This window comes from Lacerta agilis, chromosome 1 (genome assembly GCF_009819535.1).
Source record: "Lacerta agilis isolate rLacAgi1 chromosome 1, rLacAgi1.pri, whole genome shotgun sequence".
Lineage (NCBI taxonomy): Eukaryota > Metazoa > Chordata > Lepidosauria > Squamata > Lacertidae > Lacerta > Lacerta agilis.
Window position 1 is genome coordinate 32861066 of NC_046312.1, and position 27548 is coordinate 32888613.

Sequence of the window (27548 nt, forward strand, 5' to 3'; positions counted from 1 at the left end):
GCACTGTCCTTTCCTTAGTCTCCTGTAACCTACTAATGTCAATTTTAATTAGCAGGTTGTAAAAAGTATGTTTTTATTTCACACAATTTCTTCTGAATTCCATCCATTCTTTTAAATGAACTTGCATATCACCTTTTGGGACGCTGAAGACTTTCCAGTCTGAAAGGGTTCTTCATACAGTAATACTAAGCATGTGCACTGTGCCATAACATCCTTAGATAGGCACATTCCAGATGGGTTGTCATGTTAGTCTGTTGCATTAAAATCTCTGGTGGCACTTGAAGACTCACATTTATTGTGACACAAATTTTTAATGTGAACACTCACAAACTTGAGTCCAATGTGTCAGGGTTTCCTGGGTTTGTAGGAATATATACACAGGGGTACACTTGAAATATGTGTGTCTGTATGTGGAGGTGGGACTTCAGTTTTTATAAGATGCGGCCAAGAAAATCCAAGAGATAGCAGTAGATATGTTAAACTATAGTAGGTATGTTAAGCAGTAGGTATGTTAAACCATAGTCCCATGGACTGCAAGAAGATCAAACCTATCCATTCTCAAGGAAATCAGCCCTGAGTGCTCACTAGAAGGGCAGATCCTGAAGTTGAGGCTCCAGTACTTTGGCCACCTCATGAGAAGAGAAGACTCCCTGAAAAAGACCCTGATGTTGGGAAAGATGGAGGGCACAAGGAGAAGGGGACGACAGAGGATGAGATGGTTGGACAGTGTTCTCGAAGCTACTAACATGAGCTTGGCCAAACTGCGGGAGGCAGTGAAGAATAGGTGTGCCTGGCATGCTCTGGTCCATGGGGTCACGAAGAGTCGGACACGACTGAACGACTGAACAACAAATATTAAAAAATGAATGCAATAAAATTAATTCATAATAGTCTCTTTTCATAGTCACCACCCTTGATTCTGTAAGCTTTCCCCATTTGTAGCTAATTGGAAAGATTGTTCTCCTGTTCCACATGCCTTGGCATACCAATACTAGTGTGGCTGGTTATGAGGGAAGCAGTTCACAAAATCACTCCTAACAATTTATCTTGTACCATGAGTTTATTGCAGAAACCAATGTTTTGCAGTGTCACTCCAAATATGACAGCATAGTTGTTTGGGCAGCAACAGCTTTTTCTTATATCTGGCACATACCAGTTCATAGCATTTCCATATGATTATTTTTGCATGGCGAGATACATTTCGGTGAGGGGAGCGTCTTGTGAACAGCTCCCACAAGTTTTCTGTTCTCTACTAGGCAGTTTCATCTGGTGAACTGAGCAAGTGGATAAGCCAACTCTCGAGGAGTCCAATACCATTACATGAACAACCATGATTTCTTCATAAATAGAAGTGCTTTTATCATCAATAGAAGTGCTTTTATCATTTTGTCATAAGCCGTATGATAGAAAACCTTGCTGAAATGAAGACTGCCTTCAAACTACCTGGGAAGACCATGTAAGTCATTTTGAGCTCAATGGAAGAAAGATAAGCTATAAATATAATAAATGATAAAATAAATAATGCAGCAAACAACCTCACGATTAGAAAGCTGGAGGAAGATAATGTGAATCTCCTATAAGAAGGACAACACTATAATTCTAACACAGGGGTTCCCAAACAGTGGTCCATAGACCAACAGGTCCACTGTGAAGAACACTTACAATCTGAATTCCATAGAGTTCAAATTGTGATACAATAAAATAAAATGGAAGAAATAAAAGAAGCAATAAAAATATGATTAAAAACCATGTAGTACCCAGCACAGGGCATTACAATTGCTACAGAAAGAAAAAATATCATTAAGTGGTCTGCTAAGACCCTCAACAATTTTCAAGTGGTCGGGGGGGGGGGGGGAATGGGAGCCACTGTTCCAACCTCATGCTAAGATTACTGAACAGAAGCATATCTATTATCTTTATTTGGGATCTATTGACACCAAGTTCAATACATTTCCTCTTTTGGGCTATGAAACTTTGTCCCCTGCCCTGCACCAATAAGAAATAAGTAGAATGTAATTAAAGAGTATTATGTCAGCTACTGCATTAACTTTCCTACTGAATGGCAGAAGGAGTTGAGAGGAGAACTCTGTAGAGAGAGTCATATGGGGGGGGGGGTTTCCTTATCCTTATTCTGGGCATTCTGTTCTCCATCAGCCCCAGGCTTCTAACTTAAGAGCTTCAACAAATTCCCTTTGATCTTCATAGTTAGTCCCAACCCTTAGGATTGCTGCCTTCCTAGTGCTGATAGTGGGGGTGAAAGGAGACAATGGAAGTTAAGCTCCTGAACTAGTGGGACCACTGGGTTTTGCCTCTGACTGTCAGGGACGTGGCTGAATGGAACTCCTGGGAAGAGTCTGACTGTGGAGATGAAGGACTGCCATTACAAAGACAGCCAGAGTCTGACTCCGGAAGTGAGAGATTGCAGCCACAGACAGGGCAGGAGTGGGTGAGTCTGGCCCCCTTTATCAAGAGTTCCCAGACTTGGAGAGATCACAGGCAGAGGGAGGGGATGAGATAGAAGACATTGAGGGGGTTGCTATATAACCGGGAGGGAAACAGCGTTCAGAGGAAGTGTCCTTTGAAAGCGGGGGAGGGGAGTTCACCCACCTTCTCACAGAACCAGAAGAGCTGAAAGGGTTAAGATGCTATGGAAGTGCAAGAGAGGAATGACTGGAATTTGGCGCCCTATGTGTTGCAATGGGGTGGAGACTCAGAGTGACCAACTCATGGCAAAGGGCGGCAGGTTCAGAGCCGTGCTCTTGAGGCACCAAGATACGAGCCCCTGAACCCCATTTCGGAGATGCCCCCACTCCATTTTAGAGATTCAACTTTGCTTGAACTTTGCTTCAACTTTGCCAGCTAAAATCCTTACATTGCAGCTTCTTAGATAAACTTAGACATATCAGCAGTTTCAGCAGTTCAGCAGTTCAGCAGAATGCCAGTAAACGGCCGACCACAGACTTCCTCTTTTTTAAGACTCTGTCTGGGTAGCTAACCACAACTCACCCTGTGACCAAGCCATTTCCTGTGAACATCAGCAGAAGCCAAAATAAGGTCCCAGGTGCAGTTGGGGGTCAACGGCTAGGCATTTAGGCACTGAAATAATAGCATATAGCACCTCCTGGCGGCTAAAGCAGCTTGAAACAGACAAAGGCAGCCGGACAAAGGAAATGTTCTGATTTGCTAACGCAGTATTATAATATTAGTTCTGATAGGCCAGGAGGAGGGATTTAGGAGGAGCTTTACTATGTCATAGAGAGTACTTAAGCTTGCCCCACAGGAGGTGGGGTGTGCATTTGCCTTTTGCTTACTGAATGCACCTTATTGCAATAAAGAGACTTTTTTTCTGAAAACTTTGCTGCCTGAAATATTTTCGTCTGGTCTTATTGGGTCAAGGCATACAGGCGTAACATTTCTGGTGCCGTCAAGGACTCGGATCGGGCCTTAAGCCCTCGACCAGAGGCAGCCCCCTTGCCTCCAGGTAGGGCGGCAGGTGCTCGTCAACAGCCCTGTGACCTTGCGCGCACCACCTCAGTCTTCAGAGTTGGAAGGGATCAGAAGGCATCTTGACCCCCCTCCGCCCTGCAAGGAGTGGCAACGGACAAAGAACCGGGGAGACAGGGAAGACAGCCGGCTTTTGGTGAGTACTGACCCTCTATATTAATTAGAGGAAGGGGGACTTGATCTCTCCCCAGCGTATGGTATTAGCCAGCAGGTAAGGGGTCCTCTGGCGAACCCATATACGCAGAGGTAGGGCAGGTAGGGCAGGTAGGGCAGGTAGATACATAGATATGTGTAGGTAGGCAAAAAAGGACAAAAGGGGAAAACTTTGGGAGGTATATGTGTGTGGTGTGTGAATAAGGTACTCCAGTGATTGTGTGTATGCATGAGAGGCCGGGGCGTTAGTGCCACTAGCCAAGCGACGTGTGGAGAAAGGTGTGTGATTGTACCCTGGTAGGAGCGGAGTACCTCAGCAGCTCAGGATGGGAGGAGGGTCCAGCAAAGGGACTCCCCTCCAGTGTTTTCTGGACCATTGGAAGGAAGCCACAGAGGGCGACGATTGGGGATTCCCGTTGAGGAAAGAACGCCTACGATCCCTGTGTGAAGTAGACTGGCCAACACAGGGTACAGGCTGGCCCTCCGAGGGAAGCTTTGATGAGAATCTCATTAATCCCTTATGGCGGACTATAATTGACAATCATCCAGACCAGATCCCATATATCTCAACGTGGAAGGATGCTGTAGACCATAATCCCCCTTGGCTGCGAGGGTGCAGAAAATTGCCACCAAGGGCTAAGATCTGCAGTGTACAGAAGTTAGCAAAACACCCGCCAGTACTGGACAGTCAAGAAGAGGAGCTTATGGTTCCGCGGCCACCCCCTTATGCGCCCCTAGTACAACAGCCTCAGAACGCAGACCCACCGGCTGGGGCAGAAGGGGGACAGGGGAATAGGGTGAAGGTCCCTAACACCCAAACCCTGGAAGAAATATACCCAAACCTCAGAGAATTAAGGGAAAAGATAAGCCGGTATAGGTCCTCCAATCCTAAGCATAAAAGTGCAGCGGCAGCCTACAGCAGGGCCCGTAATCAGGCACTGAAAGACTATGCAAAAAGGTGCAAGGAAGCACCACCAGAAGACCTAATTGCCCCCCTTCGGGTGGTATGGGACAATCCGCCCCCACCTGGTGACAATGCCCCACCCCGGACGTACACCATGCAGTATGTTCCCTTTACCACCACAGATCTGATGAATTGGAAGGTACACACACCACCCTTTAGTGAAAAACCTAAAGCTATGGTGGATTTAATGGCATCTATCTTCGCTGCCCACGAACCAACCTGGCCAGATTGCCAGCAGTTGCTGAATACCCTTTTTACCACAGAGGAAAGAAGGAGGATAGATCAACAAGCATTAGAACACTTGAAGGAACAGAGAGTGTTAGAAACAGATTGGCCCACTCGATATCCATCGTCTGATCCCAAATGGAACGCAAACAATGATGGAAACCGAAACGCCCTAAAAGCATATAGGGAAACTCTCTTACAAGGTATCCGAAGGGCAGCTAGGAAGCCAACAGACCTGTCCAAGGTCTCGGCTGTGACCCAGAAGGCAGATGAGAGCCCTGGAGATTTTCTGGAACGGTTAATGGAAGCCTATAGAATCTGGACTCCATTTGACCCCGACCTCCCCGAGTATGCGGTGATGGTCAATAGCTCATTTATCGCACAATCCACTAAAGATATAAGGACAAAGATACAAAAGCAGGATGGGTTTCAAGGTAAGTCCCGGAGTGAATTGATGGCAATTGCCCAGCGAGTGTATGACTATAGAGGGGAGGAGGAGAAGAAGGAAAAGAGGAAGTGGATGAAGGAGAAGGCGGCAGTTATGGCGGCAGCTTTGGCCCAAGGGGAACCGGCGACTCGGGAGGGCCAGAGGGGCCCAGAGACAAGAGGTAGAGGCCGGGGAAGAGGCCAGCCGCTTGGAAGGAACCAGTGTGCGATATGTAAGAAGGATGGACATTGGAGACGGCAATGCCCCCAGAATCAGGCGGGCAGGATGGAAGGAGGACAGAGGGAACAAAGAGGACAAAGAGGAGGAGTGTTTGGAGGAAGATATGCTAGAGGACCAGACAGGAGAGATTTCGTGGGCCTTGCAAGCATGGAGGAGTATCATGATTAGGCAGGACCGGGTTCTTCTCTCAATTTAGGCCTCCGAGAACCTATGGTCAGGGTGAAATTGGGAGGCCGCATTATGGACTTTATGATCGATACCGGGGCCCAATACTCTGTTATAACCAAACCTGTACAGCCTGAAAGCCAAGAGTCAGTAAATATTGTAGGGGCCACAGGGGATCGGTCCCGAAAACCGTTCTTACAACCATTAGAGTGCCAAGTTGGAGGTCATCACCTCACCCACCAATTCTTGTACATACCAGAGTGCCCAGTGCCATTGCTGGGAAGGGACGTTCTCACCAAGTTGCAAGCCCAAATCGCTTTCACCCCCAAAGGACCAGAATTGAGATTGCCCCCACAGGCAGCAGGCATAATGAAGATCACAGTGCCCAGAGAACAGGCCTGGAAATATCTGGCATACATAGGCCGCCCAACTACCCTTGCTGAAGTAATAGAACAAATACCTGAAACCACACTCCAAGCCCCTCCAGGGGTGTGGGCTGAAGACAATCCCCCAGGAATGGCTAAGAATATTCCACCCATAATTGTTAGAGTGAAGCCATCAGCGACGCCAGTCGCTGTAAGACAGTACCCTATACCGAGACGAGCAGCGGAGGGAATCCAAAAACATCTAGACCGATTGTTACAATTTGGCTTACTCAAACCCTGCCAATCTGAATGGAACAGCCCATTGTTGCCCATCAAAAAACCAGGCCCAGGAAACGAGTTTCGTCCGGTACAGGACCTTAGAAGTGTGAACCAGGCCATAGAGACCCTACACCCTAATGTACCCAACCCGTACACCCTGTTGAGTTTGATTCCACCTGAAGCTCGATTCTTCACGGTGTTAGACCTGAAAGATGCATTCTTTTGTTGCCGGCTGGCACCACAAAGCCAACCCATATTCGCTTTCCAGTGGGAGGATCCACTAACGGGAGCCAAGGGACAGTTAACTTGGACCAGGCTACCCCAGGGTTTCAAGAACTCCCCAACCCTATTTGGAACGGCACTAGCCAAGGACTTGTCTAAATACCCCTCAGTGCCTGGGGAAAAGGTTCTGCTACAGTACGTTGATGATTTGATTCTGGCAGCAAAAGACTTTAGAACATGTAAAGAGGGCACTGAGGAGTTATTACATTTGTTGTGGGAGGCAGGATACAAAGTCTCCCGGAAGAAAGCGCAACTGTGCTTGGAGGAAGTTCAGTATCTAGGCTATAATGTGTCACACCAGCAAAGGGCTTTGAGACCAGAGAGGAAAGAAGCCATATGTCTTATAAGAAGGCCCATGACTAGGAAACAGTTGCGTGGTTTTCTAGGAGCAGCAGGATGGTGTAGAATTTGGATACCAGGATTCAGCATAATAGCAAAACCTCTAAACGAGAGTACCAGGGGAAAGGAGAAAGACCCTTTTGTGTGGGGACCAGAGCAGCAAGAGGCTTTTGAGACTATTAAGAAATGCCTAATGGAGGCTCCGGCCTTGGGGCTGCCAAACCCAGAGAAGCCCTTCCAACTGTATGTACATGAGCAGAATGGCGTGGCAGCTGGAGTTTTGACTCAAAAGCTAGGAAGCTGGAATCGGCCTGTAGCCTATCTTTCAAAGCAACTGGACCCAACGGCTAAAGGATGGCCACCCTGTTTGAGATCGGTGGCAGCCACTGCAGTCTTGGTGACAGAAGCAGATAAATTCACCTTTGGCCAAGAAATGTATGTAAATGTACCCCATGCTGTTCTCACCCTCATGGAGTACAAAGGGAGTTACTGGCTGACAAACCCCCGAATGGCCCAATACCAGGGCCTGCTGTGTGAAAACCCAAGAGTGCACCTAAGAGTGGTGAATACCCTTAACCCCGCCACCCTGATGCCCCTACCAGACGACGAGGAAATAGAACACCATGATTGTCTCCAGGTGATGGACGAAGTCTATTCTAGCAGACCAGACTTGAAAGATGAACCCCTGAAAGAGCCTGATGTTGTATATTACACAGATGGGAGCAGCTTTGTATCCAATGGCGTTAGGAGGGCTGGGTATGCTGTGGTGACCAACGATGAGATTGTAGAGGCAGAAGCTCTGCAACCGGGAACCTCTGCCCAGAAGGCCGAAATAATTGCACTCACTAGAGCCCTGCAATTGGCAGCTGGATGTAAGGCGAATATATATACAGATTCAAAGTATGCCTTCTTAACCCTGCATGCGCATGGAGCTCTATGGAAGGAAAGAGGTTTGATGGGAGCCCATGGAAAAGCCTTGAAGTATGGACAAGAAGTGGAAAGTCTATTAGAGGCGGTGTGGGCCCCTGAGAGGATTGCTGTAATGCACTGCAAAGGACATGGGCGAGGCAAGGATTTGGTCACCAAAGGCAACCATAAGGCAGACAAGGCTGCCCGAGAAGCAGCTATGCAATCACCACCTTCAACCGTGGCTGCACTCATCCCAGAAATATCCACTGAAGACTTGGAACCTCACTATTCTCCTGAAGAGCAAGAATGGGCACAACAGGAGGGAGCCCGACTGCAAGATGGATGGCTACTCCTCCCAGACAACCGAGTGTTCGTGCCCCAACACTTGGCCAGCAAAATTGTGAGAAACTATCATGAGTCCACACACTTGGGTGGCACTGCTGCTAGGGAACATCTCGGGAGAAAATTGTATGTGCCTAACCTCTCACAATTAACTGCTGCTATCTCCCAGAGGTGTATCCTTTGTGCCAAAAACAACCCCAAGCAAGGAATGCAACCCCCACCGGGTGTACAACATGTGGGATACAGCCCTATGGAGAATCTGATTGTGGATTTTACTGAGTTGCCACCTGCAAGGACTTGCAAATATCTGCTAGTGTTTGTTTGTACGCTGACCGGATGGGTAGAGGCGTTCCCAACACGGACTGAAAAAGCCAGGGAGGTAACTAAGAAACTTCTAACCGAACTAATACCCAGGTTCGGACTGCCCAGGAGTATAGGGAGTGATAATGGACCAGCCTTTATCGATCAGGTAGTGCAGGAAGTGTGCAAGACACTTCAGATAAAGTGGAGACTGCACTCTGCCTATAGGCCACAGAGTTCGGGGAAAACTGAAAGGATGAACCGGACTTTGAAAATCCAATTGGCCAAGTTAACCCAAGAGACCGGACTGAAGTGGACAGATGTCCTCCCTATAGCTCTGTTCCGAATTCGAAGCACCCCCACCAAGAGACTTAAATTGTCACCATTCGAGCTCCTGTATGGGAGACCACCTCCCTTCGTTCGTGAAATACCAGCTAGTTTGGGGCAAGTGGGAGATCATATCACCCATGAGCAAATACAGTCTCTCTCTCGTGTTTTTGCTTCTCTCAACAGGTGGGCCCTCGAACGAACTCCGTGCAGTCTGGCGGAGCCAGTCCATCGGTTCCAACCAGGCGACAGCGTGTGGGTGAAGGAGTGGAAGCGCGACCCTCTCATTCCTCGGTGGCGCGGCCCGTATACAGTTCTCCTATCCACGCCAACAGCAGTGAAAGTAGCTGAGGTGACCCCCTGGATCCACCACACTCGTCTGAAGAAATCGGAGGGAGTCTGGACTTGTAAAGGAAAACCTGCAGACCCTTTGAAACTGACATTCTCAAAGAACCCTTGTGTCTAGACCCAGGAGGACAACGAGGACGACCGGCCTGCTGCAACCACACCCGGAAGCTGGTTGCCCTGCGCACGCCTGAAGAATTAAGGAGCAGCGGTACGCGGGAGGACCGAGACCTCTGATCCTGTACTTGTAATTAACTGTGGGCTTGAAGGGAGGAGGAAAGGGGGGAGGTGGCCAACTGGCCTAAAGGGAATTGAATGGGAAGAGATTTGATTGTACAAGTAGTCACCAAAAGAAAATTAATTTTGGACCTCTCCCGGAAATCAGTATTAGGCCACCCCTGGATTTTTGAATATACTTGTGGTTGCCGAGTGGTGGCCTACCGCATAGAGGACTGCCCCAACCCCATAGAATTAGGACGGCGTCCCTACCGGGTAGGTTGTCCCAATCCAGAAGTACACCAAGGGGCGCATATCCTATACCAGTACCAGGAAGGATAGGCTCCTCATGCAAAGGCGCCCCTCCCCATCAGAGGAATATCAGGAAAGTTGGTCTGAGGCACAGTGCCACAAGTGGTTTGTCCGTCCTGTTGCTCGACAGGGAATTCTTTTACAAGTAGGGAAACTGAGATGCGAGCATTATAGGTTTATGTTAATGCAACACCCGAGTCTTCCACTGTGGTTACTCTGGAAAGCCTCTGCGATAACTGAATGGGCCCATAGACCTTTCCTCCTCATTCGAAGGGTAGGTGGTAAATTTGAAGTGTACCGAGTCCACTGTCACCTTTACAGTCACCGAGGTCTGGCTGTGTATCAGGCTGGATTAAGTGCAACCGCAGAAAGATACTGTCCACGAATAATCAATTACCCCTATATAGATTGGGAGCATCTCACTTGCGGGCACTGTGAACCTGAGTGAGACAGACGGTGAGAGGCCCACATGTTCGGATCTTGGTGGGTTTTCCTCCCCCTGAGCGGAGGTGTAGCCCTATTCATAATTCTCCTGTGTTATTGGTATAGTTACCTGTTTTGTGGCAGGAAGCGTAGTCAGTGCCCCACTGAGCAAGATGAGGAGACCGATCATCCTCCTCCTGCTGATAACTCTCACACCGTGGATGGCCAAGGGATGGAAGGAAAATACATTCCTAAAACTTACGTCTTCTATAGTCCGGAACCTGAACCAATCGAATTGTTGGATATGTGTGCATGTACCGATGCATCTGGGACAGGGGATACCAGTAATAGGAATTCCAATAGACCTCAACCAGACTAACACAACACTCCATAGGCCTGACGCAAAGCCTGAACGTAAGCAGTATTATCGGTGGGTCGAATGGAGGATCGTTTTTTGGCAAAGCCTGCCCTACATCCCACCAAAGGGTTTTCAGGATCAAACGTGGAGTATTGATTGGATAAAAGAGGGAGGCCCTTGTCTTTACCGACTTAGATCCCCAAAGCCCGGGGGACCGTTTGTGGGTAACTACACGCACTGTAGCGGAATCTATGAAGATCAGATAGATTACTATCCGAACCTCGCCTGGTTTATCCCAACTGATGCCGAAAAACCCCCTTCGTGGCACTTCCCATTCAAAAGCTGGGCTGGGGTATTCTACCTATGCGGTAATGCTGCCTACAAGATGCTGCCAGCAAACTGGTATGGGACTTGTACCGTAGGTACAATATCCCCGGGCATCACATTTTATAAAAGGCTCCCAAAGCAAGGTAGGGGACGGTTTCGACCCCGCAGAAGGTCAAACCCGCTGGTCACACGTAATACAAGATACCATTCTTTCGTAAGGGCTTTCATACCTTGGCTCGGTGTTGACCAATTAGAAAGGGCACTAGTGAATATTTCTGCAACCCTAGAGAATTTCGCTGCTTCCTCTGCAGATGCCTTGTCAGCCCTCCAGTCGGAGGTGGTCCGGATAGCTGAAGCAACTAATTCTACTGCAGATGCCCTAGCAGCCCTCCAAGCCGAGATTATCCAGATGACCTCCACGACCCTCCAAAACAGGATGGCTTTAGATTATCTCCTTGCTAGCCAGGGAGGGGTATGTGCCCTCCTAAATTCCTCCTGTTGTGTTTACATTGACCAGAACCAACGGGTAAGGACCGACATAAGCCACATTAGAGAATCGGCCTCAGTGTATAATGAAAGCCAACGTGTTGACAAAGATATCCGTAAGATCAATAAGGACGCTGACTTATTCCATGAGGTTAGCCTAGACCAGGTGGATTCTGGATTCCCAAGTTTATGGAATTGGATAAGCTCATTGCTCCCGGGATGGGGTTGGTTAAAAGAAATATTAGTGGTTGGGATTTTCATTGTTATTATCTTCTCTGTTATAACTTGCTTATTGCCATGCCTTATCCAAATGGTACGTCGCATGATTACTCGCTCAGTGAATGCTGCAACACGAACTCATGTATTGGTCCTATATGATAAAAGCTCAATGGGTCAATCTGAAGAGGAAGCAGAACAAGCTGCTCCTCTCGATTGAAAGGGGGGAAATGAGGCACCAAGATACGAGCCCCTGAACCCCATTTCGGAGATGCCCCCACTCCATTTTAGAGATTCAACTTTGCTTGAACTTTGCTTCAACTTTGCCAGCTAAAATCCTTACATTGCAGCTTCTTAGATAAACTTAGACATATCAGCAGTTTCAGCAGTTCAGCAGTTCAGCAGAATGCCAGTAAACGGCCGACCACAGACTTCCTCTTTTTTAAGACTCTGTCTGGGTAGCTAACCACAACTCACCCTGTGACCAAGCCATTTCCTGTGAACATCAGCAGAAGCCAAAATAAGGTCCCAGGTGCAGTTGGGGGTCAACGGCTAGGCATTTAGGCACTGAAATAATAGCATATAGCACCTCCTGGCGGCTAAAGCAGCTTGAAACAGACAAAGGCAGCCGGACAAAGGAAATGTTCTGATTTGCTAACGCAGTATTATAATATTAGTTCTGATAGGCCAGGAGGAGGGATTTAGGAGGAGCTTTACTATGTCATAGAGAGTACTTAAGCTTGCCCCACAGGAGGTGGGGTGTGCATTTGCCTTTTGCTTACTGAATGCACCTTATTGCAATAAAGAGACTTTTTTTCTGAAAACTTTGCTGCCTGAAATATTTTCGTCTGGTCTTATTGGGTCAAGGCATACAGGCGTAACACTCTGGATGTAATTTGTAAATAAATGAACCACAAAACTGCCAGAGAGTCGTTAATACTTATCGGGGCTTCCCTGCCTGCCTGAGATCATTACACTGACTGCATGTTATATATCAAAGAGCAAAAAGCCGGGTGTAAGAATGCTCAGTTATGGGATAGGTAGCTTGAGAAGTCTTCTATATTTCTACTGCCTTGCATGTAGTATGGGATTCTGGTTTGTTTCTATAGAATGCTTCTTTCTGTAGCCATATATTTATATTTATATTTATATTTATATTTATATTTATATTTATATTTATATTTATATTTATATGACTGTATATTTTTCAGCTCCCACTGCAGACCAGTTGTTATTCTGTTCTGTGCTAGACGGAGCCTTCTTTGGATTGCAGATACATTAATTTGTTTGATCTGTAACTTGGACGGGACAGAGGCGAGGTATATTCCAGTCTAAGTGATTTGGAATTCATTGCAGAGTGATTAATGGTATATTCTTTTGTATTAAGTCACTTTTTTTGAATCTGATCCCTTTCTTCCTGATACCCAAAATATGGAGGTTGGTTAATGAAAGTCACTCTGCTCATATTTTGATGAGGTCATATGTCTATAATTGAGTCCTGACATTCAAAATGGGTTCAAAGGTTAAGGTCCTGAGAAGCTCAGACTCAAATGAATCACATTTCTTGGGTTAGTTAGAAAAGTTATTTTGAAAGGATGAATTTACCCATTAGGTTAAGAGGGGATGAGATACAGTTTCTGGAGTCAAAGTATCGTGGTAAGGATTACTGCATATACTGGTACTTAAAGTCTCTCCTTTTCAATAGTACTGAACCAAGTGTGGAAGAATGCAGTAATTTTCAAACAAGGAGACTGAATCTGAGGCTACTAGCATAAAAAGCAACAAATAAGGATATATCCTCTTATATTTGGTTTATTAAGAACAGTGGTTCCCAAAGGGTGTGGCACGCCACACTGGTGTGGCATGAGAAGATGGGCAAGAGTGGCAGGAAAATTCAAGGACAATCAAAGAAACATTTAAACATTCCATTGTAGTATGGTATTTTGTAGTATCAAACTAATTTTTCATAAAATAGTTGGGTTCTATGTTATAAATCAGGTACTGCCAGGAGTTGTTTCTTTATGTTTTCCTTTGTATTTCTTATCAATAATAAAAAAGAAATCAGTGTGGCACAAGCAAATTTTTATTCTGAAAGTGTGGCTCAGAGAAAAAAAGTTTGAGCAATGCTCTTGCTGCCAGATGAGCTCATTCACCACTCAAAAACACTCTGCTGGATGGCTAGTGGCAGAGAAGCATGCCACACTTTCAGCCACATAGGAAGCACAATTATTTGTTTGTGTATATCTTGCCTGTCCTCCCAAAGGACAGTAATGTGTTGTCTCCTGTGTTCAGTCAGGTTCAGAGTTCTGGGCTGCGGCCTTTACACAGAAGTAAATCTCACTGCTTCAAATGCAGCTTACTTCCATATAAATGTCCCGAGACCTATGCATGACTGACACGTAGAACACATTTCCTTAAAATAAACACAGGAACATACATACACACTTATTTTCCTCAAGAAAATAATCTGTTAGTAACATTTCCGTTTCTTCTCTTCCTATTATGGGAAAGCGTAAGCAGTGGGGGGGGGGGCTGTCCTTGCAACACCTTCTTTCTAACATTTCATAGCTGGGATTATTACAGAAGAGGAAAATAGTTTCCAGCCATCAAATGGTAACACTGTAAGGCTGTGTTTTATTACTCTAAGAATTTGCACAATTCATTACAACTAGTGACTCCCCTCTGCATAAAGGATTTCAGTGTTTCAGCCTCAATGGCTGGTAAAATATGTTCCAAAGAACAAATAAGGAAGACATGAGTCTCATGTAAAACAATATTCTGGATTCCCTTAGCACCCTCAGTCATACCTATTTCTGTCTATTCTGCAGAACATTTAAAGCAATATTCCAGGCACTATATAAACACACAGAGGGAAAATAAGCAAGGCAATGCGATCAGTCACAAGAAGCTAATTTTGAGTTTACCAATATAAAATAAAATAAAAGTAAAACAAGCAACGTACATTGTGTTTGCACTGGCTACAAAGTGACAGCCAGTGGATTATTCCAGAGATTCCGAATGCTGGGAATTCAGATGGCATTTACTAGCATAACCTTTCAACTCTGAGCACATCAATAGAAGTAGGCAGTGGTTTGAAATATGATTCCTTGCAGATAGCATATCCTCATTCATCTGACTGTGGTGCTCTGTGCTCCACTGCACAAACAGCGGCTCACCCACTTCTGAGAGGACACTAATAAAAAAGGCATCAATTTTCAGCTCTAGTACTACTGTGATCTCTTTATATGTTCGACATCCAACATTAAATTAAAATGCTGTTATAAATCCTACTTTCTGAATCCGGAATGAGTGTTGGGTTTTTGTCGCTTGAGACCGCAGCAAATCTTGTCAAAAGCAGGGAAGCACGTCTTGTTCACTCAGAATTAATGTTGTGGATGAAAGAAGGAGGGAAAAGTGGGTGACTATGGTGAATTGTAGGTGTCTAAGACAGTGGGTAATGAGCTTTGGGAGGTATCAAAAAAGAGAATAGCATTTGCAGCATCTCCGCAAATGTGACAAGCAGCAAAACAGTACACAGTGATTAACTCTTAAAAGGTAATCTCCACTAAAACCGGATGCTGCATTTGAGTGATTTATATAGCTGTGCCAAGGTGGGATGGAGAACGGATGACCGGTAACTTCGCTTCAGAAGCAAAATGTTTCGGATCATATTACGGACAAAGTGAAGGTTGTTTACAGGTTGCCTATGCAAAATTATGCAGATGTTGATGTTGATGCCTTGTGTCACTTGTACGTCAGTTGCCTAAAAAAGTTACTGTGGGAGAAAAGGCACATTTTAATTGGGGGAAGGTGAGAGGGGGTGGCAGATTAAGCGATCAAGCCGAGTGCTGCAGTGACAACAGAATCCTACCTGAGGTACTGTAAGGAATTCTGGGCATAAAAACGAACTAAGGCATATGGCATATTTCTATTATTCAGAAGACTGTAATATGCTTTGGAGCTTTTCAGCTGTGTCTGATAACCTCTAATGGCAGGTATCTTTTTCTCCTTTAAGATCTGTGCTGAACCATACCGAAGAGACAATAATGGTTTCAGCAAAGATACTGTGTCTGCAGATATATTCTCTTGTTCCATTCATTCATAATTATGAAGAAAAGAAACAAGCCTGCCTTTCTGGGGGAGGGGGAGATAGCAGAGGAGGGTGCCTTGAAGAGTGGTTCGATATCTGGATCGAACAGAGGAACTTTTCCCCCCTTAGGATCCTGCCTGGAGAAACCTTGACATGCACAAAGTCAGAACCTAGACAAAGTTGCCCTGGTGAGAACGATAAGGTCACCCGTGGGATTGCTGAGATTATCTCTGTCAAGCACTTGGACAGCATGCAGTCAAATGATGCATCATGCAGTCATTTTCAGGGGGGGGGGGGAAATCAATTTCTTCACCAGGTCGCTATTTGCTTTTCAAAGTGCCCTTGTAGGCCTTCCACCACCAAGCATTTATCAATTTAAATGTTGTAAATTGATAATGTGCCACTGTAACTTGTACTGTTTCTGAATTATTTTGATACTTCTGTTTTCTCCGTGGTCCCCCAATCCTTCAATGCATTTATATTTTAAAAGGGTTTCCCCCTTTCTCTTTTCAGCTAAACGAACAACAAAAACAAAACACACACACCCAAGCCTAATAAATACTTTAATTTTCTGTTTGTTTGTTGCTGTTTTTTTTTAAATCTTCCTTGGAGCTATATGACTACAGAGAATCATATTTTATGTTTAATTATATAATGTTTATTTAATGTTTATTCTTAAATGAGGTCAAATGTCTATGAAAAGCCATCAATACTGGTGGATTAATTTAATGAATACTCATTACTGTGGCGTGTGGCGTTCAAATTTACTGTGTTGCAAAAAAAGAAGAAGAAGGCTGTAGTAGGGTTTGTTTGTTTTAGTGCTCTCATTATGAGGCTTTAAAAATATACTAGATAGCTCTCCCCATCAAAAAACTGTATTTTAAAACAGGAAATTGGGTTGGAGCACACAAAAAGAATGCAAATGCCAAAATGTCTGTGAAAATATATTTTAACCAAATGTAGCATAAAGTAGTGCAATAAGCAGATACTAGCCTCAACTTCATTTGCATAAAAAAACAGGTGGGACATAGTTGTCAAAGCTTCAGAAAAGCAAAGGAATTACATAGCAGTTGCAAAGCATCCTTAACCTCCAATGATTTATTGGCCCTTGGCCAAGTTATCAGGGGAATCTAATTCTTCTTTATTATTCAAATAAAGCACATTTGGCACCCTGGTTCCCTTTCAGAATAGCTTCACAAATAGACTGAACACTGTCATTTATTTGACCTTGTTCTTGTGTGCTGTTGCTCTAATTTTATTTGCCATTCCTTAGGACAAATACTTAGAAATCCAATGTTCAAAGCTTGGTTACATTATGGTACAAGCAAAGTACATAAATATACCAGTTCGCTTTCACCCATTTTGCTCTTAAAAGGACACAGCCTAAACAACAACTTATCCTTTATTCCCCTTCACCTCTATTAGCTCTTATTATGTCTGCAGCTGTACTGTTCCCTTTTTAGCAAGAATTTTTTTAAAGGACAATTTGCAACCATTTATGTGTCCTGGGTAACTGGATACAAGGGCAGCATTGCATTTTAAGGTGAGAATTTTGGCGTGCAAAATAGAGAGGAGTGTTCAGGTGATCAATTAAGATCTCATTTAAGAACATAGCATTGTAAGAGCAGCCCTGTTGGATCAAGCCCAAGGCCCATTTTGTCCAGCACTTTGTTCTCACCATAGCCAAGAAGATGTTCATGGGAAGCTTCAAAGCAGGGCCTGACCTTTAAAGCCCTAAATGGCCTTGGCCCTGTATTCCTGAAGGAGCGTCTCCACCCACATCGTTCTGCCCGGACACTGAGGTCCAGCGCCGAGGGCCTTCTGGCGGTTCCCTCAATGAGAGAAGCGAAGTTACAGGGAACCAAGCAGAGGGCCTTCTCAGTAGTGGCGCCTGCCCTGTGGAATGCCCTTCCATCAGATGTCAAGGAAATAAACAACTATCTAACTTTTAGAAGACATCTGAAGGCAACCCTGTTTAGGGAAATTTTTAATGTTTGATATTTTATCGCTTTTTTATTCTGTTGGGTGTCACCAATATATTATTATTATTATTATTATTATTATTATTATTATTATTACAACAACAACAGGACACTCCCCATTTCTGATTCTCAGCAACTGGTATTCAGAGGCATACTGCTAGGTAAAGCATGGATATTGGGGCCATTAGTCATTGATGACAATATCCTCTGTGAATTTGTCTAATTTGAAAAGCCAAAGGCTCTCATTTATTTATTTATTTATTTAATAACATTTATATACTGCTTGGTTGTAAAACAACAACAACAACAACTTAAAAGTGGTTTACAAAAAGAATAAAACCATGGAATTTTCAGTAAAAAACAGTAAAAAAAATCTATTTCATACAGAGTTGGGACCCTGAGGATCATCAAAAAAAATAAAAATCAATAAGCTAAAAGCCAGATTTAAAAACATGTCAATATTCTATATGTATGGATAAGCTTGCCGAAACAAAAATGTTTTGAACATGCACCAAAAAGAATACTGTGAAACTGCCTCCCACCCAATAGCAATTAGCACGAAGTTCCTAATTACGAGCTGCCACTCTAAAAGATCTATTTACTCTCATACTTTCTCAAACTGACAAGCTACACACAGGCGATCTCACAGGTAAACAGGTCCCAAGCTGTTGTGGACTTAGCAACTGGTGAAGATCTCTGAGCAGAGGAGGGGGGGTCAGGGGCAGAGCAAGGGGGGCATTGGGGGCAGTCTGCCCCATGTGACACCCTGGAGGGGTGTGACACTCGGCACGCGCCCCCGCGACGCCCAAGCCAAGCCCCGCTGCCCAGTAAAAAGCGCGTGCTGACGGCTTGCTCCCAAACCTGCTTGGCTCACACTTTCCTTTTTCCGGCTGGAGTGGAGGCGAGGGGCGTCAGCCGCCTCCGCCCACCCCGTAGCGCGCATGTTCTTTTTAAATCCCAAATCCAGGACATTTGTTTTAAAATGTAAAATTCCTCCCAGATGGGCATGTAGGACCCCCCAAAAGAGGACATGTCCGGGAATTCCCAGACATATGGCAACCTTAGTAGATCTGATTGAATCAGTGCCTGGATGCTATATAGGATTGGATGAGGGCAAACAACCTGTGAAAAAGAGCAGAAAGGTTTCCCCTATCCTAGGCTTGCCATATTTCAAAAAGTAGAAACCAAGATACCTCGAAAGCGATACCTTTTGGGAATTCCCCCTGGATGCCGATTCCACCTTTCAAATCTCAATAATGTCCAGGAAAATCCGGACGTATGGCAGTCCTACGCTATCATAGAATTGTAGAATTAAAGGAACTACCAAGGTCCAACCCCCTGCAATGCCAGAATCTTTTGTCCAGCATGGGGCGCAAACCCAAGACCCTGAGATTAAAGGTTTCACAGTCTACCAACTGAGCTATGTCTCTGCTCTGCTACTTAGGGAGGGGTGCTGCTGCCAACAATGATTAGGTTGCATGAACTTTGCCATCACGAGGTAACCTCAAATACAACCTTTTCAACAGAATATATTTACATATCCATATTCACATATTCAGGCACCAGTACTGAGTAGGCACCTAATGGGATACCCAAGTAGGAACATACCCAAGTTGCCTTATACTGAGTCCACATAGCTCAGTATTGTCTGCACTGCCTGGCAGCAGCTCTCCAAGATTTCAGACAAGGTTCTCTCACAGTCCTACCTAGAGAAACTGGGGCTTGAACCTGGGGCAAGACATGCTCCACAACTGAGCTATAACCCTTCCCTTGCAAGTAATAGTCTTGAAGGTTTTGGTCGTGGATAGCAGGTGTGGCTAAAACATCTTTAAAATTTTTGTTTATAATCTGGAACTCTTGAGACAGTAGCAAGCTCTAAAATCTTGGTGGTGATCCAGAAGGTCCCTTGGAGGACCAGAAGGTAATTCTGCGTGTCCAATGGCACCCCCAAACTTTTGTATATTCTCCTCTCCTGTTGCAGTTCCGCGTACCATATCCAATTTCATTCTGGAAGGGTGACTGGAAGGAAGAATATTAAGGTGATCAGATTTCTAGGTGTGCTTCCCTGGATTCATCCCCATGTAAATAAGCTTGTACCTGTTAATCTGCTCAGTGGCAAAGCGGGTTCTCCTTCATGGAGAGCATGTGTTGCGGTGGGGGAAGCCAGGACATCCCCCTGTTGCTGGGCGGGTTAGTTTGGATGGTCACGAAGCTCATTGGGCACCTCTTGGTCGTTGGGGAGAATTTGATGTTGCAATTATGATTGACAGGCCAAGGGGCTATTATTCCCTGCGCGCAGTGTTGAGCTTCCTCTTTTCACTGCGCGCATTGGATCACCCACCCACCCTCCCTATATTTAGGTTTGTTCGCTTGACCTTGCTATGTCTGTCATGGGGTCGTCTGCTTTGGGGCAGGGGCCTGGTAGGAATTTTACCATTTGGCTGATTGGCTGGTGCCATTTGGTTTTTGCCTACTACGTAGCAAATCATCACAACTTGTAAGGTTGTGGTTAGGCATTGGTTAATTTTGGTTTGGGGTGGGTATGGTCATAGCTGTCAACCTTCCTTTTTTGCGGGAAATTCCCCTATCAGTAGTACTGATAGGGGAATTTCCCACAAAAAAGGGAAGGTTGACAGCTATGGGTATGGTTGGCTGTGCCGGCTCCTCCAATGATGCTGCTGCAAGGGTGTTCCTTAAAGGAATCCAGGGGCCCGCCATGCTATTGTCTGAACCCCTGGCAAGGGGCTAGGGCCACACAAGAACCCCAGGGAGCATTGGGGGAGAGGTAAGAGCCTGGTGCCCAGCTCTATTCTTTCCCCAAAATGTTTTCCCTTACTCACTTTCGCAGGCATGCAGATGTCAGATCTGTAGATCTGTTCCTACCTCAAAGTGGGAACAGATAATTGCTAACCAATGCCTAAGCAACCACTCACATGCTGTAATCAATGAAGTTGTGGCCAAAATTATGCCAAAAACCAAAACTTAAATTTTGTGTGGACTGTGTCTTTATTTGGGGGTGTCCTATGGGTCCTCAACACGCAACTATATTTCTTGACATTTATGCAACATTGCTGTGTTGAAATATGGACGTTTTGGGGGGAAACATAGCTGGAGCACTTTAAACCCTTTGTTCTGAAATTCACAGCCACATTAATTTAAAAGAAAACGGTGTTAGCATCTTGGCCCAAGCTAACAGATCAAATCACTTTACAAGTGGGATGATGTTCTGTAGAATAAACGGCATTGCAGTTGAATGGCCTGGATAATTACTCTTTTGAATATATATCACGTTTAATTTCATAGGACCTTGTTTTTGGGTACTATCCATACACCAAGTATGTAAGACAGAAGTGAATATGAGAGAGAGAGAGAGAGAGATGCTCTTGATCAGCACTCTAGGCAGTTGAGCTTTCCCATGGAGACTTGCCAAAACAAAAGGCTGCCAGCATTTCAAAAATGCAACACAACAGGGAGATCAAGACTGTTTGGGATGTGATCAGGAGGGAGGGATGCAAAGTTAGATACAGAACAGAAGAAGGCAGCAGCAAGGTCTCTTCTTGTCTTGTGCTAGCAGCAGGCTAGCTGACCACCATATAGTATATAGGAGACCTTTCAGCTGGTGTGGCAGGGGAGCATAAGGTTTGTGTCCATGACTGCAACCTTTTAAAGATTCTCTAGGAAAATGTGGGGGAAAGACTGCAGCTTAAATGGAGCACAGCCTTTTTGTGCTAAAGGTCCAAGATCCAAACCTCAGTATTCCCAGATAAGAGTTGAGAAAGGCTGGCTGAAACCTTGGAAAACCAGCTCAACCAACTGGCTGACTCAGAAAAAGACAGCTTCCTATTCTCCTGTCTTTGACTTGAGTGCAGCAGTTTTACTGCAGGGTGTTTATAAAAGATACAGTATATCCCACAGCAGTTAATGCTTCCTGTGTATCCACAACTTGTTCTAAAGAAGTTGCAGAAGTTTCACCAAAGACTTTGATTCCTTTGCCATGTTTACTCTGGCAGCATGCTTTACTTGGCTCCTGATCCTCACAACAGTATGGTTTTATTTATTTACCTCACTGCGAGAAGCAAAGCTACAGGGAACCAGGCAGAGGGCCTTCTCTGTAGTGGCACCCGTCCTGTGAAACGCCCTCCCATCAGAAGTCAAAGAGATAAGCAACTACTTGACATTCAGAAAATACCTGAAGGCAGCCCTGTTTAGGGAAGTTTTTAATCTGTGACATTTTAATGGCTTGGGGGACCTAGCCAGATGGGTGGGCTACAAATAAAATAATAATAATAATAATAGTTTAATTTTACTTGTGGTGAAATAGCATCTTTCACCTGTGTGCAGCAAGCTAGCTTAGAGACTGCAGGGCAACCTACTGCTGAATGGTTCAGTTGCGTGAACATTTTATCTTATATTATGCACTCAGTTATATGATCTATACATGGCTCTGTTTATCATGTGGCTTAGTTGAAGGAACATTGGCGTTTTAGAAGAGTGTTCCAGTAAATCTTTCATTACATTTTCAGCCATTGTGTGGTGGTTTGTTGTTTATGGTCAAGTTATGTAGCACACAAAGCTCTGTTCTCTAACAGTTCATCATCACTGCCTGCCCTACAACATCTGCCACCTAAGTCAGCTCTCTACCTAATGTTAGGGCCAGCTCTGTACAGAAAGAAGTAAACACATACAGAGTATGAAACATTGAGTAGATATAGACAGATGCATGAAAGATACCAAATTAGAGCACCAAAATTCTCCCAAGGACAGGCATGAGCAAAAAAGATAATTGTTAAGGTCTTCTTGAATGAAGTATTCTTGAACTGAAGGAATCAAACAACAGTTAACCAAAGGAGAATATTAATTGGAAGCTAGTTCATTTAAATCAGTCTCTCTCTCTTTGGGTGGTGTGGGGCTGTTTTCTGAGCTGACTTAGGTGGCAGATGTTGTAGGGCAGGCAGTGATGGTGAAGTGTTAGAGAATATGTTTGAGCAGACAATGTCCCAAACATGTACAGTACTGGTACCTGTTTGTAATACATTTACATTATGATGTGAGGCAAACCAATCAACATTCACCAATTTCAACACAATCAATTCTGTGATCAACATTCCTACACTTACTCATACATCCCCAAAATGAATATTTTGGTAAGATTTCTTTCAAATTGCTCATGCACATCACATCCGTTTTTTTAAAGCCTGTGCTTCCAGTCGCATGACAGAAACGTTAACCCTCTCCTTCTCTGCCGCAGCAAATAAATGGCTGCAGGTCTTAAAGCAGACATACTGTCTAATCACTAGCTGAGCAACGAAACCAAATCTACGGAGATTATAATCAAATATACGCTAGACGCTAAAAAAATAAAAATAAATCTTATGCATCATTCTCAAATCCAACATTACTGAATGTGTACTCTCAAAGTGTCACAAGGTTTATTCAACACAAACACAACCTCTGCCAGCTCATGGCACGAACCCAACAATGTTTATCTGATAGCAATGGGGAGAACATAAAGAATTGGAGGCAAGACATCTCATGTGTATATATCCTATTAATGCTTGATCTTGGCACCTTTATCACAAACTAGAATTCAATAACATAACAACCTACCACAATGACTTCCACGCTTTGAACAATTTTGAGATCACCACAGTGAAACATTAGCATTTCCTTTCTAGAGGGAGAATTGTTTGCATAGCTATTTCTGCTGCTGCTCTTTGTGGTAAATAAAGCTTTTGAATGCTTAATTTAGTGTGGATGATTGCAGTTTCTATTTTGCCACCCTTAGTGATGAATCTGTAACATATCATAGCTTCCCCAAGACTGCTGAAAAGACTACTTGGATTGGTAATCTTTGGCCTCAGAGGAAAAGGGAACATCTCCCTTTGGTTTACAGAACTAGAACGTAAGTATCTATAACATTTATTAATTTGAAATATTTTCACCCACTTTTCTTTTCAAAACTCTTTTTTTTTTTAAAGAAGGATCTTGGCTGATTTTTATCTGCAGGCACATTGCTAGTATATTACAATACAATAAATGTGCATCCGTTGCTCATTTATAGAGCTATGTTAGCAGGACTCATATTGGTGGGTTCTGAAGTAAGTCTCTCAGATATTTGTATTGCTTACTCAAATATGTGGTGAGAATTATGATTCCTGCATTCTTTTCTGGCTCAGATTTTAATCCCAGCTAGAAAATAATCCCTCTCTACCCAACCCACATTACCAAGCCCCCTCCTCTACTTTTCTCCCACTTCACTGACCAGGGTGCTACGAAGATGGGGGAGACCTCCTCTCTTTCTTCATTCTCCCAGCAAGCTGTCATAACTTGCTGCCAGAGCTATACTGCTGCTTCACCCTGGTCAATGCAGTGGGAGGTTTATGCTTGAGAACAAGACAAAGGGGAACATTTATATAGGATTGGAAATAAGTTAGCTATTTTGTGGTTTGGGGCTTATTTCAGTGCCAATCCAAATGCGAGCTGGAGGAGCTCATCTGCCACCACTCATTTGTTGTACCGGACTGGAGATCCTACCTCAAAAAAGAAGTCCACCCCAGGAACATTTACTTATTCACCAAGTATGTAGTAAGCACACTATACTGCTGGGAGAATGCAATTATTTCCTGCAGTCAGCAGTATGAATGCCATCTGTTGCTTGCAATGCAGTTGTGCAAGTCTCATGGGCACCTGCTGGCTAGTATCTGTGACATACCTAATGAGAGGCCATCAATTTTTATTGTATTCCCCCCCCCTTTTTTACTCTTAGTTAAATTATTCCCAGATACACTAGGGGGGAGGGTACTTGAGGGACCAAAGGGTGCAGGGGAATTGCAATAAAAGGAGAAAACTAGTTCTACCCCTCATTCCCTAGCTGATTCCATGCTGCGACCCTAACACCAGCTTACTGACTGGTCTCAAGTGTGGATATAAACCCTTTCAGCAGCAAGTTTTCATATCACAGCAGCTGATTTTAGCTGCAGGTGTGGCTAAGGACAAGAAACTTTGGAATTGTGTGTTGAGAGCAATGAACTTCAGTTACTCTGCTTTGGCAGTCTGTATACAGCATGCTGGTGTGTACATCATCCAGACTTTTTTTTAAAAAATGGACCAGGGACCATGATGACTATTCCCCACTGTAGCAGACACATCTCTTACATCTGAATTGAATATCATGTTATTGCCTTTGGATTAGGGATTGCAGGACTGTTTCACAAAAGCTAATATGCTTTTGTAACACTCTGAAATGGTCACCTATGGACGTGCCCTTAAAAAACATCATATTGGTTTACAGTGCTTTATGAGTACACTGTGTTTTGCTTTTCACTTTCCCAAGCAAAGTATTTGAGCTCAGCAAGCCGATTTCACTTGATCTAGCAGTAATAATGGGCACAATCTTTTTGTAATCGTATATTTTTGACTAATGCACTGATTAATAACAAAGAGGTGTTTCTTTTTGCATGCTTGGCAGTATGCGATGTTCAGACTTACTATTTATAATCAGAAAATCAGAAACCTATCCCTTAAGTCTAGACGCTGAATGAAGAAGTCTGTATGTAGCCTAATAATGTCTGGTGACTGCTGCTGCTGCTGCTGCTGCTGCTGAGCATAGAAGAATGCTTTAACAAGTACTAGGACAGGGTTAAAGCCAACTTTTTCCTTGAACAGATGATATTTCAGATGGCCACACTATTCCAGATGCATCAATTTCCTTGAAAATCGAATCCATATATGTGCATATGCTGTGCTGGCAGGAGGACTGCCTGAAATGGCCCCAACCCAAGAGCTAATATTCTTTTGGCTGGAATAATGCAATTATTATTTTCCTAGCTATCAGTCTAAGCATACAGAGCCATCTGTTATGCAAAGCAAACATACACATCTCAATTACAGAAAATGCAGTTGCCTTGACAGAATTTGGATTACTCCACTAACCAGGGCTGTAAAATTTGTTTTAAGCTAGTGTATAATGGATGCCTTTCAGGAGTTCCCTAATTAGCATTTACCTGTTTAAACTAATTATTCATCCTTCTTCTTTGCTGGTTTATTAAACTTTGTTAGACACCATGCATAAAACACGTTAATATGAACACAAGACAATAATAAACATTACAATCCTGTGTGTTTTTTCATTTAAAAAGTGCATTAACAACCATGTGGCTTTGTTACGAAATATGAAACTTCTGATGTTGGTTTCTAAACAGGCCAAACAAGAGATTTTAATTCATTACAAAACTGAGGACTTCAGGAAAATTCAATGCCAATATTGAATTAACAAACCCTCATCCCCCCCCCCAGTTCTCTTGTTTTCTTTGACAGACCTTCCATATAACTAGTATAAACACATAATTAATGTGTACTACATAGATACCACCATTTTCTTTTAGGAGTTAATGGCTGCAATTCCATTGTCTCAAACACTATTTGAATCTTTTTTTCTGCCACACCAATTATTTGGCTATCCCTTTTCAATACCTCCAGTTACCACTTTCAGCTTAGTTTAGGTGCAACAAAATAACGAAGTTATTAAAAAGTTATAGTCCTGAGAAGGGTCTCCTAACAACCACGGCAAGAAATGCAAGATGGGTGCGCCCCATACCAAACAATAAGACACAAGCATTAGCACAACTGTGGAGTTCCTCAAGGGTGGCTAAACAAGAGGCACACCATCCTACTTTGCAACTCATTGTTCGAGAAGTCTCCCAGAGTCTCCCAGAATCGTATCAGGAATGGTTCCGGTATACCATGTAGCAAATGCTACTGAGAGCTCAGCCATTCGAGATAAAACAAAAAGTAATACTTCTATTCCCCTATAATCTTAGATTTCAAAATATGTCAGTAATGGAACAACAATAATTAAACTACAAGTGCTATATGAAAAAAAATGTCCTCTGCAGATTTACGGAACATGTGCGGAAGCAGCAGAATGTGTCCTTGTTGAAACCCTCCCTGCGAGTCATTTTAATGGTCTCTTTCAGCATTTCTTGACTCCAAATGACTCCCTGTCATTGTGTCAGCTCCCTGGATAATGCAGGGTACTCCATAAACATCCAGTAATAGGACACAAGGGAAGTACTATTAGTGTGTCCCTTTCCTACCAGGTACTGAGGTTTAAAGTTCAAAACAATTGAGAAAAGAAACTTCATTTGTTCTCAATAAATTAATAATGATCCTTAGTGGGCAGAAAAAGTTTTTTTCCAAGCTCGGGATTTTTTTTTTTAATCCATTTGAACATTCTATACCAACTCACATTTCTCAATGATTTTCTAGGGTGGATAAAACACAGTCATTAAAGTATAAATTCAGTAACATGCGAAATGTTGCCAAATAGATTACTGAGCACAGGAGTGGAACTCGTGCCATTAAATGGTCTACTTACTTGGGATAGGCCTAGATAGATGGAGACGGTTTCCGAAATGTACAAAAATTTCCCCTCTTGATTTAGTGCAAATACAAATCCATCCAGTGACTGCAAAATAAGAAAAAAAGTGAGAAGTTTGTTATATGGGGATATATTTCACTAACAGATAAAGCACAGGCATCACACATTCACTCTATTCTCATTATGGAAATATTGAAATTAACATACATTGCCACTGTTCAGTGCAGAAATGAAAGGAGTTTCCTTGCAGAAAAATGGAGATGAGAAGAACACTGTGGATTGCAGAAATTTGCTAATTAACAGAGGATTATGGGCCTCCTCTTCATTCACAAATTCACCCACACACATTTTTTTGTGAGCATAAACAAAACCAATCAGCAGATTACTGTCAAATATGTTCACACCTGGAGACCATAGAAATCTTGTGAATTTAATCTCTTCAATGTCAGCTTGTACATTTATAAATTATATTCTGGCAGGTGTAAGGCTTTAGATATGGTTGCCAAAATATTTTATTAAAGAACAAGTTATATACACATTTTTGAAAGCCACCTGAAACATATAATCAAATGAACAAACAAAAGGCCTTATTC

General features: G+C 43.7%; 1 protein-coding gene across 10 annotated transcripts in view; it reads right to left on the reverse strand.

The window, feature by feature from the left end:
- Positions 1–27548, reverse strand: part of NPAS3 (neuronal PAS domain protein 3) — a 629290-nt gene that overhangs the window by 193144 nt on the left and 408598 nt on the right. For all 10 annotated transcript variants that reach the window (XM_033143786.1, XM_033143778.1, XM_033143768.1 and 7 more), the window contains one exon: positions 26953–27042. In XM_033143786.1, the coding sequence (XP_032999677.1) occupies positions 26953–27042 (90 nt within the window). The remainder of the gene's footprint in view (positions 1–26952; positions 27043–27548) is intronic.